This window comes from Falco cherrug, unplaced genomic scaffold (assembly GCF_023634085.1).
Source record: "Falco cherrug isolate bFalChe1 unplaced genomic scaffold, bFalChe1.pri scaffold_291, whole genome shotgun sequence".
Taxonomy (NCBI): Eukaryota; Metazoa; Chordata; class Aves; order Falconiformes; family Falconidae; genus Falco; species Falco cherrug.
In genome coordinates this window covers 1-16,000 of record NW_026599454.1, presented here as the reverse complement: position 1 = coordinate 16,000, position 16,000 = coordinate 1, and the positions used below count along the sequence as shown (strand labels likewise).

The following is a 16,000-nucleotide window of genomic DNA, read 5'->3' as shown; positions in this document are numbered from 1 at the left end:
GGGACAGGTACAGGGGCAGGACTTGATGGGGACAAAGGTGGGGACAGGGACGGGACTGGAGGGGGATGGGAATGGGGACAAAGGTGGGGACAGGGACGGGACTGGAGGGGGATGGGAATGGGGACAGGATTTGATGGGGACAAAGATAGGGACAGGACTGAAGGGGGACAGAGACAGGACGGGATGGGGACAGGGCTGGGGGACACGGATAGGACTGGAGAGGGCAGGGGTGGGGACAGGGATAGGACTGGAGGGGGACAGGGGTGGGGACAGGGACAGGAGTTGAGGGGGCAGGGCTGGCGACAGGGACAGGACTGGAGGGGACACGGGTGGGGGCAGGGATGGGGACAGGGACAGGACTGGGGGGGACAGGACTGGAGGGGACAGGGACAGGACTGGAGGGGACAGGGACAGGACTTGATGGGGACGGGGGCAGGGATGGGGATGGGAATGGGGACAGGGACAGGACTGGAGGGGGATGGGGACAGGGATGGGGACAGGTACAGGGGCAGGACTTGATGGGGACAAAGGTGGGGACAGGGACGGGACTGGAGGGGGATGGGAATGGGGACAAAGGTGGGGACAGGGACGGGACTGGAGGGGGATGGGAATGGGGACAGGATTTGATGGGGACAAAGATAGGGACAGGACTGAAGGGGGACAGAGACAGGACTGGATGGGGACAGGGCTGGGGGACACGGGTAGGACTGGAGAGGGCAGGGGTGGGGACAGGGATAGGACTGGAGGGGGACAGGGGTGGGGACAGGGACAGGAGTTGAGGGGGGCAGGGCTGGCGACAGGGACAGGACTGGAGGGGACATGGGTGGGGGCAGGGATGGGGACAGGGACAGGACTGGAGGGGACAGGACTGGTGGGGACAGGGACAGGACTGGAGGGGACAGGGACAGGACTGGATGGGGACAAAGATGGGGACAGGGACGGGACTGGAGGGGGACAGCTCAAAGCTGAGGCCAGTGCCAGAGCCTGATGGGGACAGGGACAGTCTGGGGACAGTGACAATCTGTATCCGGTGATGCTGGGGCCAGCGCAGTGACACTGCCACCGCTCCTTGGGGACCAGGCGGGGACAGCCACCCCTTGGGGTGGGACCCTCCCCCTCCCTCACCTGCACTGGGTGTCTGGGGGGGGTGGGGGGTGGTGCTGTGTGTCACCCCCACCCCCGGTGACACGACGAGGTGGCTGTCCCCGCGTCCCCAACCCCGCTGTCCCCCCGCAGTGCCCGGTGCTGAAGGGGCGGGTGCAGAAGATCCTGTACTGGCGATGGGGGGAGCCACCCCCCCCCGTGGCTGCCCCCCCTGGCGCCCCCCCCGAGGGCCCCCCCCAGGCGCTGCAGGGCCGCTCCGAGCGGGAATTCTTCGTCAAGTGGGTCGGGCTCTCCTACTGGCACTGCTCCTGGATCAAGGAGCTCCAGGTATGGGGGGGGGGGCACCCCCCGACCCCCCCGGGGGTCCTGGGGCTTGGGAGGGGCTGGTACACCCATGCTGGGGCCTGGTACTGGGGGGGGGGGCTGGTACTGGGGGGAGGGGCGGCTGGTACTGGGGCGAGGGGCTGGTACACCCACCCTGGAGGGCTGGTACTGGGGGGGAGGGGGGGTCTGGTACTGGAGGGAGGGGCTGGTACACCCACCCTGGGGGGCTGGTACACTGGGGTGGGGTGGGGGGGGCGATAGAGCCACCCTGTGGGGGGGTGTCTGATAGCCCACCCTGGGGGGTCCTGATACTGGGGGGGTCCAATGTCCCCAACCGGGAGGTTCCCCGGGACTGGGGACCCCCCAGTATCCCTAGTCGGGGATCCCCAATATTTGGGACACCCCAATATAGTCAACTGGGGGCACCCCCAGTCTTGGGGGCCCCCCAAGATCTCCCCCTCGGGGCCACCACCATCTTCAGGGCTCCCCATGGTCCCCACGCCACCCCCACCCAGGGGCAGGGGGCGAGGGGCAGCCCCCCCGTTCCCCACCCCCCTTTTGTGAGGAGCCCTTGGGGGTAGGGTGGGGGTTGTGCTTGGCCCCCACCCCTAATTTGGGGGTGCCCCCCCCCTTGCCCCCCCCAACAGCTGGAGATCTTCCACCTGGTGATGTACCGCAACTACCAGCGCAAGAACGACATGGACGAGCCCCCCCCCCCTCGATTACGGCTCGGGGGACGATGACCCCAAAAGCGAGAAGCGGGGGGCAGGGGGGGACCCCCTTTTTGGGGGGATGGAGGAGCGTTTCTACCGCTACGGCATCAAACCCGAGTGGATGACGGTGCACCGCATCATCAACCACAGGTGGGGCAGCACCCACGGGTGCCGTGCGGCTCCGGGGGACCCCCGCAGCACCCCCACCCCCCAAAAAAAACCGGAGGGGACAAGGGGGCATCAGAATGGGCAGGGGAGTGCTTGGGGAGGGGTTTGGGGACACCGCTGGCACCTGTGGGGACAGTCTGCGCGCCTGTGGGTGCTCTGAGGGCATCCCCGAGTCCTCCAAGGACACCCCCGGCACCCATGGGTGTCCCCCGGCAGCCACAGGGCCCCCCCCCCAAATTGGGGCGGGATGGCTGGCATTGATGTGGGGCTGGGGGGGTGCCTGGGAGGGGTTTGGGGACACTGCAGGCACCCGTGGGGACACTCGGGGCACCCCTGGGTGCCCCCCTCCTCCCCCCGCTATTTGGAGCAGTCAGGCACTGTCCCCAGGTGACCCCGTGTGTCCTCCATGTGTCCCTGTCCCCAGATGACCCCATGTCCTGCGTGTCCCTGTCCCCAGGTGACCCCATGTCCTGCGTGTCCCTGTCCCCAGGTGACCCCGTGTGCCCTCCGTGTGTCCCTGTCCCCAGGTCCTGCGTGTCCCTGTCCCCAGGTGACCCCGTGTGCCCTCCGTGTGTCCCTGTCCCCAGATGACCCCACGTCCTGCGTGTCCCTGTCCCCAGGTGACCCCGTGTGCCCTCCGTGTGTCCCTGTCCCCAGGTGACCCCACGTCCTGCATGTCCCTGTCCCCAGGTGACCCCGTGGGCCCTCCGCGTGTCCCTGTCCCCAGGTGACCCCACGTCCTGTGTGTCCCTGTCCCCAGGTGGCCCCGTGTGCCCTCCGCGTGTCCCTGTCCCCAGGTGGCCCCATGTGCCCTCTGCGTGTCCCTGTTACTGAGTGCCACCATGTCCTGTCTACATGTCCCCAGGTGACCCCATGTCCCGTGTGTGTCCCTGAGTGACCCCATGTCCCCTCTGTGTCCCCAGGTGACCTTGTGTCCCATCTGTGTGTCCCTGTCTGAGTGACCCCATGTCCCTTCTGTGTCCCCAGGTGACCTCGTGTCCCATCTGTGTGTCCCTGTCTGAGTGACCCCGTGTCCCCTCCGTGTCCCCAGGTCACCCTATGTCCTGTCCATCTGTCCCTGTCCCCAGGTGACCCAGTGTCCCCAGCTGACCCCATGTCCTCTCCGCATGTCCTTGTCCCCATGTGACTCCGTGTCCCTGGGTGACCTGTGCTGGTGTGTCCCCAGTGTCCCCCTCATGGCAGCTGATGATGACAGCGGGTGACCCCTGGTGACACTTGGGTGCCACCCATGTGCCCTGCTGTCACTCATGCCCCAGTGGCACCTGGCAACACCCGCCTGGCCCTGCAAGGCTCCTGGCTGTCCCCATGTCACCCAGGGGTGCCTGCTGTCACCCTTGGTTACCCAGTGTCCCCAGGGGTGCCTGCTGTCACCTGGAGGTGCCCAGTGTCCCCAGGGGTGCCTGCTGTCACCTGGAGGTGCCCAGTGTCCCCCCTGGGATGCCCAGTGTCCCCCTGTGTGCCTGCTGTCCTCCCAGGTCCCTGCTGCCCCTGTGGCACCCATTGTCTCTGGGTGCCCAATGTCCCCCCGGGTGCCCAGTTGTCACCCCTGATCCCCATGGTGCCCATGTCTCTGGGTCCCCGAGGTCCCCCCAGGTGCCACGTGTCCCCACGATACCCCTTGTCTCTGGGTGTCCATTGCCCCCTGCGGTGCCCGCTGTCCCCCGGGTGCCCGCTGTCCCCCGCGTGCCCGCCGCGGTGCGGGGCGTGACGGGGCGTGCCGGCGTGCCGCGCAGCGTGGACCGCAAGGGGCAGTACCACTACCTGGTGAAGTGGCGGGACCTGCCCTACGACCAGGCCACCTGGGAGGAGGACGAGATGCCCATCCCCGACTACGACCTCCACAAGCTGGCCTACTGGAAGCACCGGTAAGGGACAGGGGACACGGGGTGGGGGGACATGGGGACGTAGGAACGTGCCTACTGGAAGCACCGGTAAGGGACAGGGGACACAGGGGGTGGGGGGACGTGGGGACGTGCCTACTGGAAGCACCGGTAAGGGACGGGGGACACGGGGGGTGGGGGGACATGGGGACATGGGGACGTGCCTACTGGAAGCACCGGTAAGGGACAGGGGACATGGGGGGACACGGGGGGTGGGGAGACATGGGGACGTAGGGACGTGCCTACTGGAAGCACCGGTAAGGGATGGGGGACACAGGGGGTGGGGGGACGTGGGGACGTGCCTACTGGAAGCACCGGTAAGGGACGGGGGACACGGGGGGTGGGGGGACATGGGGACATGGGGACGTGCCTACTGGAAGCACCGGTAAGGGACAGGGGACATGGGGGGACACGGGGGGTGGGGAGACATGGGGACGTAGGGACGTGCCTACTGGAAGCACCGGTAAGGGACAGGGGACACGGGGGGACACGGGGGGTGGGGAGACATGGGGACGTAGGGACGTGCCTACTGGAAGCACCGGTAAGGGACAGGGGCACGGGGGGTGGGGAGACATGGGGACGTAGGGACGTGCCTACTGGAAGCACCGGTAAGGGACAGGGGACACGGGGGGTGGGGAGACATGGGGACGTAGGGACGTGCCTACTGGAAGCACCGGTAAGGGACAGGGGCACGGGGGGTGGGGAGACATGGGGACGTAGGGACGTGCCTACTGGAAGCACCGGTAAGGGACGGGGGACACGGGGGGTGGGGAGACATGGGGACGTAGGGACGTGCCTACTGGAAGCACCGGTAAGGGACGGGGGACACGGGGGGTGGGGGGGACATGGGGACGTGCCTACTGGAAGCACCGGTAAGGGACAGGGGACATGGGGGGAGTCCCCATGTGTCCCCTAATGTTCTTATGCTGCCATCTGTCCCCGTGTTGTCCCCATGTCTGCATGTGTCCCATGTCCCTGTGTCCCCACCTCCATGTCCGTGTCCCCCACCTTGGCCCTGTACCCTCTCCCACTGTGTCCCCCTCGTGTCCTGTCCCCCCCCTGTCCCCAGGGAGGTGTTCATGGGGGAGGACCCGGCCCAGCCCCGGCGTTACAAGAAGAAGAAGAAGGAGACGCCGGGGGAGGGGCCCCCCGACTCCCCCACCAATGACGTGAGTGCCCCCCACCCCTGGGTGCCCCCCACCCCTGGGTGCCCCCCCCAGGACACTTGTGTCCCCTTCCTGGACACCTGGGTGTCCTGTCCCACGTCCCCTGCCCTCCCCATCCCCCCAAACCTGGGCCCCCCCCGGTCCCTTGGGGCCCCCCCCGGATGCCTGGGTGCCCCCCAGGACACTTGGGTGCCCTCCCTGCTCCCTTGGGTCCCCTCCCTGGCCACCTGGGTGTCCTGTCCCTTGCGCCCCCAACCCCAAACCTGGGTGCCCACCCCCTCAATCCCTTGTCCCCCGCCCCCCCCATGCCTCCCCCCCCCCCCCCCCCCCCGCTGTATCCCTGCGACCTCTGTGCCCCGTGGGTGGCGGGGGGCACCCGGTGGGGGTTGGGGGTGTATCCCAGCCCCCCGCTGCCCCCCCCCCTCACCGCCCCCTCCCCCTGCCCCGCAGCCGACGGTGAAGTACGAGACGCAGCCGCGGTTCATCACGGCGACGGGCGGCACGCTGCACCTCTACCAGCTGGAGGGGCTGAACTGGCTGCGCTTCTCCTGGGCGCAGAGCACCGACACCATCCTGGCCGACGAGATGGGGCTGGGCAAGACCATCCAGACCATCGTCTTCCTCTACTCGCTCTACAAGGAGGTGAGCTGCCACCCGCCGTCACCCGGTGTCACCCGCTGCCACCCGGTGTCACCCCCCTGCGCCCCGCTGCCACCCGGTGTCACGCCCCTGAGCCCCGCTGCCACCCACTGCGACCCCCCGGCACTCTCCTGGCCCTGGTGTGTTCTACTTGGCCCTGGTGTCCCTGCCACTTGGTCCCCGTGTCCCTGCCGCCTGGCCCTGGTGTCACCCACTTGGCCCTGGTGTGTTCTACCTGGCCCCCAGTGTCCCTGCCGCCTGGCCCTGGTGTCACCCACTTGGCCCTGGTGTCCCTGCCACCTGGCCCCCAGTGTCACCCGCCTGGCCCCCAGTGTCACCCACCTGGCCCTGGTGTGTTCTACTTGGCCCTGTTGTCCCTGCCACCTGGTCCCCAGTGTCACCCTCCTGGCCCTGGTGTCACCCTCCTGGCCCTGGTGTGTTCTACTTGGCCCTGTTGTCCCTGCCACCTGGTCCCCAATGTCACCCACCTGGCCCCCGGTGTCACCCTCCTACCTGGCCCCCGGTGTCACTCACCTGGCCCTGGTGTCCCTGCCACCTGGTCCCCAGTGTCACCCACCTGGCCCTCATGTGACCTGCTGGGCCCCGGTGTCATTTGCCTGGTCCCTAGCGTCACCTCCCTGGCCCTGGTGTGGCCTACTTGGCTCTGGTGTCACCCACCCGGTCCTGGTGTGTCCTACCTCATCCCCAGTGTCACCTACCTGGCCCTGGTGTCACCTCTTCGGTCCCTGGTGTCACCTGCTGGGCTCTGGCATGTCCTGCTTGGCCCTGGTGTCCCTGCTCCCTAGTAGTCCCTAGTGTCACCCCCCTTGGCCCTGGTGTGTCCTACTTGGCCCTGGTGTCACCTGCCTGGCGCTGCTGTGTCCGACTCGACCCCGGTGTCACCTGCCTGGTTCACCAGTGTCACCTGCCTGGCCCTGGTGTCACTCACCTGGCCCTGGTGTGACCTACTTGGCCCCAGTGTCACTTCCCTGGCTTCAGTGTCACCTACTTGGCCCTGGTGTCGCCTACTTGGCCCTGATGTCTCCCCCTTGGCCCCATGTCACCCACCTGCTCCCCGGTGTCACCTGCCTGGCTGCTGGTGTCACCTACTTGACACCTACTTGGCCCTGGTGTCACCCACCTGTTCCCTGGTGTCTCCTCCTTGGCCCCATTGTCACCTGCCTGGGCTCTGGTGTCACCTGCTGCTGGCATCAGCTCCTCCCTGTGTCCCTGCTGCCACCCAGGGGTGTCACCACGTCCCTGCCCATGTCCCCACGGGCAGCCCCGGGGGTCTTGCTGCCACCTGAGACATTTTTACACCCCCACAACCACCCCACGCTGTCCCCACGTCCCTGTTTGTGTCCCCATGGCCACGCTGGCCTTGTGTGTCACGCTGTCCTCACTTCCCTGTGTCACACTGTTCCCACGTCCCCCAGGGATCCTGTGCCGCCCTGTCCCCGTGTCCCACCCTGTCCCCCTGTGTCCCCCTGTCCCCATGTGCGTCAGGGACCCTGTGCCACGCTGTCCCCCTGTGCCACCCTGTCCCCACATCCCCCAAGGACCCTGTCCCATGCCGCCCCGCCCCTCCCCCTGTGTCACACTGTCCCCACGTCCCCCAAGGGCCCCGTCCCCGTGTCCCCGTGTGACGCGCTGTCCCCCAGGGCCACACCAAGGGCCCGTTCCTCGTCAGCGCCCCGCTCTCCACCATCATCAACTGGGAGCGGGAGTTCCAGATGTGGGCCCCTGCCTTCTACGTTGTCACCTACACCGGGGACAAGGACAGCCGGGCCATCATCCGCGAGAACGAGTTCTCCTTCGATGACAACGCCATGAAGGGGGGCAAGAAGGCCTTCAAGATGAAGGTGAGCTGGGGGCTGGGGTCCCCTCGGGTGGGACACCTGGGTCCCTTTGGGGGTGACAGGGGTGGGTGTACCTGGATACCTGGGTCCTTTTGGGGGTGACAAGGGGGGGTGCCGGGGCACCTGTGTCCCTTTGGGGGTGACAGGGGTGGGTGTACCTGGACCCCTGGCTCCCTTTGGGGGTGACAAGGGGGGGTGCCGGGACACCAGGGTCCCTTTGGGGGTGACAGGGGTGGGTGTACCTGGACCCCTGGGTCCCTTTGGGGGTGACAAGGGTGGGGGGTGCTGGGACACCAGGGTCCCTTTGGGGGTGACAGGGGTGGGTGTACCTGGACACCTGGCTCCCTTTGGGGGTGACAAGGGTGGGGGGTGCCAGGACACCAGGGTCCCTTTGGGGGTGACAGGGGTGGGTGTACCTGGACACCTGGGTCCCTTTGGGGGTGACAAGGGGGGGGCACCCTGATGCCTGGGTCCCTTTTGGGGGGTGGAGGGTACCTAGACAGGTGGGTCTCTGGGGTCTTGGGGCGCTGGGGGGGTCACCTGGGCACTCATGTCCCTGAGGGGGGGGGGGCGGTCAGGGTGCCCCACACACCGGGGTGCCATGGGTGGGGGGTTCAGGGTTGGGGGGGGGGGCAGGGTGCCCCAGATGCCACGGTCCCAGCAGAGGGTGGGGGGCAGTGGGGGTGCAGGGAGAGGCAGCTGCCAGGGTGCCCCTGCGGTGGGGGTCCCAGGGGGGCACCCATGGGTGCTGACGGCCGCGGCAGCGGGAGGCGCAGGTGAAGTTCCACGTGTTGCTGACCTCCTACGAGCTGATCACCATCGACCAGGCGGCGCTGGGCTCCATCCGCTGGGCCTGCCTGGTGGTGGATGAGGCCCACCGCCTCAAAAACAACCAGTCCAAGGTGCCTGCACACTGGGGGGCCCGGGGGGGGGCGGTGCTGGGGGTGGAGGGGGCCTGGGGAGGGGGCACCCAACTGCCTGGGGTCACTGGGAAGGGTGGCTGGATGCTGGGATGCTGCGGAAGGGTGGCTGGGACCCTGGGGAGGGGGCACCCAGAGGCTGGGGTCCCTGTGGGGGGGGGCACTGGGGGCTTGGGACCCTGGGGAGGGGTAGCTGGGACCCTGGGGAGGGGGCACCCAGGCACCGGGGTGCTCAGGGTGGGGGGCACCCAGAGGCTGGGGTCCCTGGGTGCTATTGTGGGGTTGGGGGGAGCATTCCCCAGATGCAGGGGTCCCGGGGTGCCCTGGGGGGGGGGGGCGGGTGTCACTCCTGGGGTCCGCGGATGCCCTGGGGGTAGATGGGGGGTCGCTGCCAGACACGGGGGTCCATGGGTGACGCCCCCCCCCTCCCCCCCCAGTTCTTTCGGGTGCTGAACGGGTACAAGATCGAGCACAAGCTCCTGCTGACGGGGACGCCGCTGCAGAACAACCTGGAGGAGCTGTTCCACCTCCTCAACTTCCTCACCCCCGAGCGCTTCAAGTACGGCCCCCCTGTCCCCTCCTGTCCCCCCCGTGTTCCCTCCCCTCTCCCCCGGGTCCCTCTGTGTCCCCCTGTCCCCTGGTGTGTGTGTCCCCCCGGTGTCCCCTCCTGTCCCCTGCCCTCCCCCAGGGTCCCCCTGTGTCACTGGTGTGTCCCTGTGTCCCGCTGTGTCCCCTCCTGTCCCCTGCCCTCTCCCAGGGTCCCCCTGCATCGCTGGTGTGTCCCTGTGGCCCCCTGTGTCCCCTCCTGTCCCCTGCCCTCTCCCAGGGTCCCCCTGTGTCGCTGGTGTGTCCCTGTGTCCCCCTGTGTCCCCTCCTGTCCCCTGCCCTCTCCCAGGGTCCCCCTGTGTCGCTGGTGTGTCCCTGTGTCCCCCTGTGTCCCCTCCTGTCCCCTGCCCTCTCCCAGGGTCCCCCTGTGTCACTGGTGTGTCCCTGTGTCCCCCTGCGTCCCCTGCGTCCCCTCCTGTCCCCTGCCCTCTCCCAGGGTCCCCCTGCATCACTGGTGTGTCCCTGTGTCCCACTGTGTCCCCTCCTGTCCCCTGCCCTCTCCCAGGGTCCCCCTGCATCACTGGTGTGTCCCTGTGTCCCCCTGTCCCCCTGGTGTCCACCACCACACCCCCCCCCGCCCCGCCCCAGTGTCCTGTCCTGTCCTCTGCCCTCTCCCAGGCTCCATCTGCATCCCTGTCACTGGTGTGTTCTCTGGTGTCCCCTTTCCTCTCCTTGTGTCCCCTACTGTCCCCTCCCCTCTCCCAGGGTCCCCCCGTGTCACTGGTGTGTCACTGGTGTCCCCCTGTGTCCCCTCCTGTCCCCTGCCCTCTCTCAGGGTCCCCCTGTGTCTCGGTCACTGGTGTGTCCCCACTTCTAGGGTTGTGTCACACCCCCCCCCCACCCCCATCCATCCCCATGTCCCCCTGCCCCTCTGCCCCACCATGTCACAGCTGTCCCTGTGTCCCCAGTGTCCCCGCAAGCGCCATGTCAGGGCTGTCCCCATGCCCCTCCCCCGTCACCACCAGCCTTGCCCCCCCTGCGTCCCCACCCCACAGCCATCCCCGTGTCTCCCCACACCACGGCCACCTCCATCCCCCTCCCCACATCCCTCTGTCCCCCCCACCATGTCACACGGTGTCACCCCCTCCCCCCCCCCCCCCCCCCCCCCAGCAACCTGGAGGGTTTCCTGGAGGAGTTCGCTGACATCTCCAAGGAGGACCAGATCAAGAAGCTCCACGACCTGCTGGGCCCCCACATGCTGCGGCGCCTCAAGGCCGATGTCTTCAAGAACATGCCAGCCAAGACCGAGCTCATCGTCCGCGTCGAGCTCAGCCCCATGCAGAAGTACGCGGGGGTGGGGGAGGGGAGGCACCCTGAGGCCTGGGTCCCCCGGGGTGGGGGGAGGGGCGGCCCCCCGGAGGCCTGGGTCCCACCGAGCTCCCCGTAGGAAGTACTACAAGTACATCCTGACGCGCAACTTCGAGGCGCTGAACTCGCGGGGCGGCGGGAACCAGGTGTCGTTGCTCAACATCATGATGGACCTGAAGAAGTGCTGCAACCACCCCTACCTCTTCCCCGTCGCCGCCATGGTGGGGACCGCGGGGGGCGCGTGGGGACGTGGTGGGACATGGAGGGGTTGGAGGGACGTGGTGGGACACGGAGGGGTTGGAGGGACGTGGTGGGACACGGAGGGGTTGGAGGGACGTGGTGGGACACGGAAAGGTTGGAGGGACGTGGTGGGACACGGAAAGGTTGGAGGGACGTGGTGGGACACGGAAAGGTTGGAGGGACGTGGTGGGACACGGAAAGGTTGGAGGGACGTGGTGGGACACGGAAAGGTTGGAGGGACGTGGTGGGACACGGAAAGGTTGGAGGGACGTGGTGGGACACGGAAAGGTTGGAGGGACGTGGTGGGACACGGAAAGGTTGGAGGGACGTGGTGGGACACGGAAAGGTTGGAGGGACGTGGTGGGACACGGAAAGGTTGGAGGGACGTGGTGGGACACGGAAAGGTTGGAGGGACGTGGTGGGACACGGAAAGGTTGGAGGGACGTGGTGGGACACGGAAAGGTTGGAGGGACGTGGTGGGACACGGAAAGGTTGGAGGGACGTGGTGGGACACGGAAAGGTTGGAGGGACGTGGTGGGACACGGAAAGGTTGGAGGGACGTGGTGGGACACGGAAAGGTTGGAGGGGACGTGGTGGGACGTGGGGACGTGGTGGGACATGGAGGGGTTGGAGGGATGTGGGGATGTGGTGGGACATGGAGCAGAAGAATGTGGGCCATGGTGGGCCATGGGGACATGCAGAGGTTGGAGGGACGTGGGGACATGGAGCAGAACATGGGAACAGGGGAGCGTGGTGGGACGTGGAGAGGTTGGAGGGCGTAGAGGGACATGGGACATGGGGGGGACGTGGGGGGACATGGATGTGGGGGGACATGGGGCGCCCCATGTGGAAGGGACACAGAGGGGTCGGTGGGTGGTGGGCGGGGGGACACGGGGGTGGCAGCGAGGTGACACCCCTGTCCCCAGGAGTCCCCGAAGCTGCCGAGTGGCGCCTACGAGGGGGGGGCCCTGATCAAGGCCTCGGGGAAGCTGCTGCTGCTGCAGAAGATGCTGCGGAAGCTGAAGGAGCAAAACCATCGGGTGCTCATCTTCTCCCAGGTGGGGCGGCCGGGAACCCCCCCCAGCACCCATGGGACCCCCCCCAGCACCCATGGGACCCCCCCAGCACCCACAGCACCCCCACAGCACCCACAGCACCCCCCCAGCACCCACGCCCCCCCCGCAGCCCCTGGGTGCTCATCTTCTCCCAGGTGGGGCGTCCGGGACCCCCCCCCAGCACCCTCACCCTGCCCCCAGTGCCCTCACCCCCTCCCCAGCACCCACCCCCCCAGCCCCTGGGTGCTCATATCCCAGGTGGGGGGGACCAGGACCCCCCTTGACACCCAACCCCCCAACCCCAGCCCACCTGGCTCCTCCCAGTCCAACCAGCACCCATTCCAGCACCCCGCCCCATCCCAGCCCCCCAGTCTGACCAGTACTGGGTGCCCCCAGCTCCCCCTGTGTCCTCCTAGTCTGACCAGTCCCAGGTGCCCCCAGCACCCCTAGGCCCTCCCAGTCCCAGGTCCCCGCAGCCCCCCAGGGTGCTCCCAGTCTAACCAGTGCCCGCAGATGACGAAGATGCTCGACCTGCTGGAGGATTTCCTGGACTACGAGGGCTACAAGTACGAGCGCATCGATGGGGGCATCACGGGGGCCCTGCGCCAGGAGGCCATCGACCGCTTCAACGGTAGGACCCCCGCATCTGGGGGGCACCCAGGGGTCCGGGGAGGACACCCAGGCATGGGGGGGAGGGGCACCCAGGGGGGCAGGGGCCACCCATCCATCCAAGGGGCACCCAGGCACTGGGGGGTGGGCACTCAGTGGTCCAGGGGGCACCCAAACATCTTGTGGGCACCCAGGCGTTGGGGAGGGACCCCCAGATGTCCAGGGGGGTACCCAGCTGTTTGGGGCGGACACACCCAGAAGTTAAGGGGGCACCCAGGAGTCCAGGGGGCACCCAGGTTTTGGGGAGGGACCCCCAGATGTCCGGGGGGGACCCAGATGTTTGGGGTGGGGGGGGGAGGGGAGGGACACACAACCAGGGGTCTGAGGGGGTCACCCTGGTGTTTAGGGGGACCCAGGCGTGCAGGGGGGGCACCCAAGGGGGAAGGGGGCGCACAGGCCCGGCAGGCTGACAACACGCAGGCCCTGCACACCGCCCCCCCCACTTGGGGTGCTCTGGGGGGAGGGGGAGGATTTCCCTGGGTGCAGCAGCACTGGGGAGGCGGGGAATGAAGCCGGGGGGTCTCTGGGCTGGGGGGCCGGGTTTGGGGGGTGCCCCCCCCCCCGCTGACGCCGGGGGGGCAGCGCCGGGGGCCCAGCAGTTCTGCTTCCTGCTGTCGACGCGGGCCGGGGGCCTCGGCATCAACCTGGCCACCGCCGACACCGTCGTCATCTTCGACTCCGACTGGAACCCCCACAACGACATCCAGGTCTGTCACCCTTGTCACCTGTACGGTGTCACCTGCCCGGCACCCTTGTCACCTGTATGGTGTCACCTGCCCGGCACCCTGTCACCTGCCCGGCACCCTTGTCACCTGTATGGTGTCACCTGCCCGGCACCCTGTCACCTGCCCGGCACCCTTGTCACCTGTACGGTGTCACCCGCCCGGCACCCTGTCACCTGCCCGGCACCCTTGTCACCTGTACGGTGTCACCCGCCCGGCACCCCTGTCACCTGCCCAGCACCCTTGTCACCTGTACGGTGTCACCCGCCCGGCACCCTGTTGCCCACCCCAGCACCCTTGTCACCTGTACGGTGTCACCCGCCCGGCACCCTGTTGCCCACCCCAGCACCCTTGTCACCTGTATGGTGTCACTCATCCTGGCACCCTGTCACTTGTATGGTGTCACCCGCCCGGCACCCTGTTGCCCACCCCAGCAGCCTTGTCACCTGTATGGTGTCACCCCGCCCGGCACCCTGTCACCTGTATGGTGTCACCCCGCCCGGCACCCTGTCACCTGTACGGTGTCACCCATCTCAGCACCCCGTCCCCTGCCCCAGCACCCTGTCACCTGTACGGTGTCACTCACCCCGGCACCCCATCCCCCACCCCAGCACCCTGTCACCTGTACGGTGTCCCCCACCCAACACCCTGTCCCCCACAACCACGCTCCTTCCCCGCTGACGTGTCCCCGTCCCCGCAGGCCTTCAGCCGGGCGCACCGCATCGGCCAGGCCAACAAGGTGATGATCTACCGGTTCGTCACACGCGCCTCGGTGGAGGAGCGCATCACCCAGGTGGCCAAGCGCAAGATGATGTTGACGCACCTGGTGGTGCGCCCGGGGCTGGGCTCCAAGGCCGGCTCCATGTCCAAGCAGGAGCTTGATGACATCCTCAAGTTTGGCACCGAGGAGCTCTTCAAGGACGAGAATGAGGGTCAGCACCGAGCACGGCTGGGGGAGGGGTGGGATGGGGGGTGCTGGGCTTTGGGGGGGACGTGGGAGGCTGTGGTGGGGCTCGGTGAGGTGTGGTGGGTCATGGTAGGACTTGGGGAGGCTGCGGTGGGATGTGATGAGGTGTGGTGAGTCATGGTGGGACGTTAGAGGCTGAGTTGGGATGTGATGAGGTGTGGTGGGTCATGGTAGGGGAGGCTGCGGTGGGACGTAGGACGCTGTGGCGGGGCTTGATGGGATGTGGTTGATCAGGGTAGGACGTGGGAGGCTGTGGTGGGACGTGGGAGGCGGTGGTGGGACTTGAGGAGCTGTGGTGGGTCACGGTGGGTTGTGGGAGAGCCATGGTAGGATGTGGGAGGTTACGGTGGGACATGGTGTGACATGATGAGACGTGGGAGGCCATGGCAGGCCATGGAAGGTTCTGGTGGGTCGTGATGAGATGTGGCCTGTGGGAGGCCATGTTGGGACGTGGGAGGCCATGGTGGGACGTGATGAGATGTGGTGGGCAGGGGGAGGCCATTGTAGGACATGAGGGCTTATGGTGGGATGTGGTGGGACATGGAAGGCCGTGATGGGATGTGGTGAGATGTTTGAGGCCATGGTGGGCCGTGGCAGCCCATGGTGGGCTCTGACTGGGCTTGCAAAGCCAAGGTGGGATGCACAAGGTCATGATGGGTCACGCCGAGCTGTGGTGGGACGTTGGAGGTTGTGATGGGACATGTGAGGCCATGGCAGGACATGTGAGGTCATGACAGTTTATGCAAACCCATGGTAGAACGTGCAAGGTCATGATGAGGCCGTGGTGGGACCCGTGAGGCTGTGGTGGGACACATGAGGTCACAGTAGGGCGGTGACAGGTCAATGAAAGCCATGATGGGACATGCAAGAACATGGTGGGGCCATGGTGGGACTTGTGAAGCCATGGTGGGACACGTGAGGCCATGGTGGGACATGGGAGGCTGTGCCAGAAGATGTGAGGCCACGATGGGGTGTGAGAGGCTGTGACAGGGCTGGGCTGGGACATGTCAGGTGGTGATCATGTGTGTGAGGCTGGGCTGGGCTGTTCCAGGCTGTGACAGTCCCATGTCAGCGTGTGTCAGGACATGTTAGACCATGTCGAGCCATGTCAGCCCATGTTGTATCATGTTGGACCACCATGTTGAGCTGTGTTGGGCCATGTTGAGCCATGCTAGGTCATGTCAGACTGTGTTGGACCTTGCTGGACTGTGTTGGGCTGTGCTGAACCACATTGGACCACATTGGGCTGTGTCAGGCCATGCTGGGCCATACTAGGTCCTGTCAGGCCATGTTGGGCCATGTTGAGCTGTGTTGGACCATGTTGGGCCAGGTTGGACTGTGCTGGGCCGTGACAGGCCATGGTGGACCACATTGGGCCATGCTGGGCCGTGTTGGACCACGTTGGGCCGCGTCGGGCCAGGTCGGGCTGTGTTGGACCACGTTGGGCCAGGTTGGACCATGTTGGGCCGTGTTGGACCACGTTGGGCCAGGTTGGACCATGTTGAGTTGCGTCAGGCCATACTGGGCCAGGTTGGACCATGTTGGACCACGTTGGGCCAGGTTGGACCGTGTTGGACCACGTTGGGCCAGGTTGGACCATGTTGAGTTGCGTCAGGCCATACTGGGCCAGGTTGGGCTG

The 16,000-nt window shown here is 67.1% G+C and overlaps 1 protein-coding gene across 1 annotated transcript in view; it reads left to right on the top strand.

The window, feature by feature from the left end:
• Window positions 1-14,354, top strand: part of LOC102050491 (chromodomain-helicase-DNA-binding protein 3-like) — a gene marked incomplete at its 3' end in the record, with an annotated part of 31,788 nt that extends 17,434 nt beyond the window's left edge. The window contains 15 exon segments of the mRNA XM_055700455.1: window positions 1,237-1,431; window positions 2,076-2,135; window positions 2,137-2,291; window positions 4,064-4,195; window positions 5,280-5,379; window positions 5,827-6,018; window positions 7,677-7,877; window positions 8,639-8,776; window positions 9,232-9,353; window positions 10,511-10,684; window positions 10,788-10,929; window positions 11,875-12,006; window positions 12,517-12,634; window positions 13,255-13,379; window positions 14,095-14,354. Of these exon segments, the coding sequence (XP_055556430.1) occupies window positions 1,237-1,431; window positions 2,076-2,135; window positions 2,137-2,291; window positions 4,064-4,195; window positions 5,280-5,379; window positions 5,827-6,018; window positions 7,677-7,877; window positions 8,639-8,776; window positions 9,232-9,353; window positions 10,511-10,684; window positions 10,788-10,929; window positions 11,875-12,006; window positions 12,517-12,634; window positions 13,255-13,379; window positions 14,095-14,354 (2,246 nt within the window).
• Between the last annotated feature and the right edge of the window lie 1,646 nt (window positions 14,355-16,000).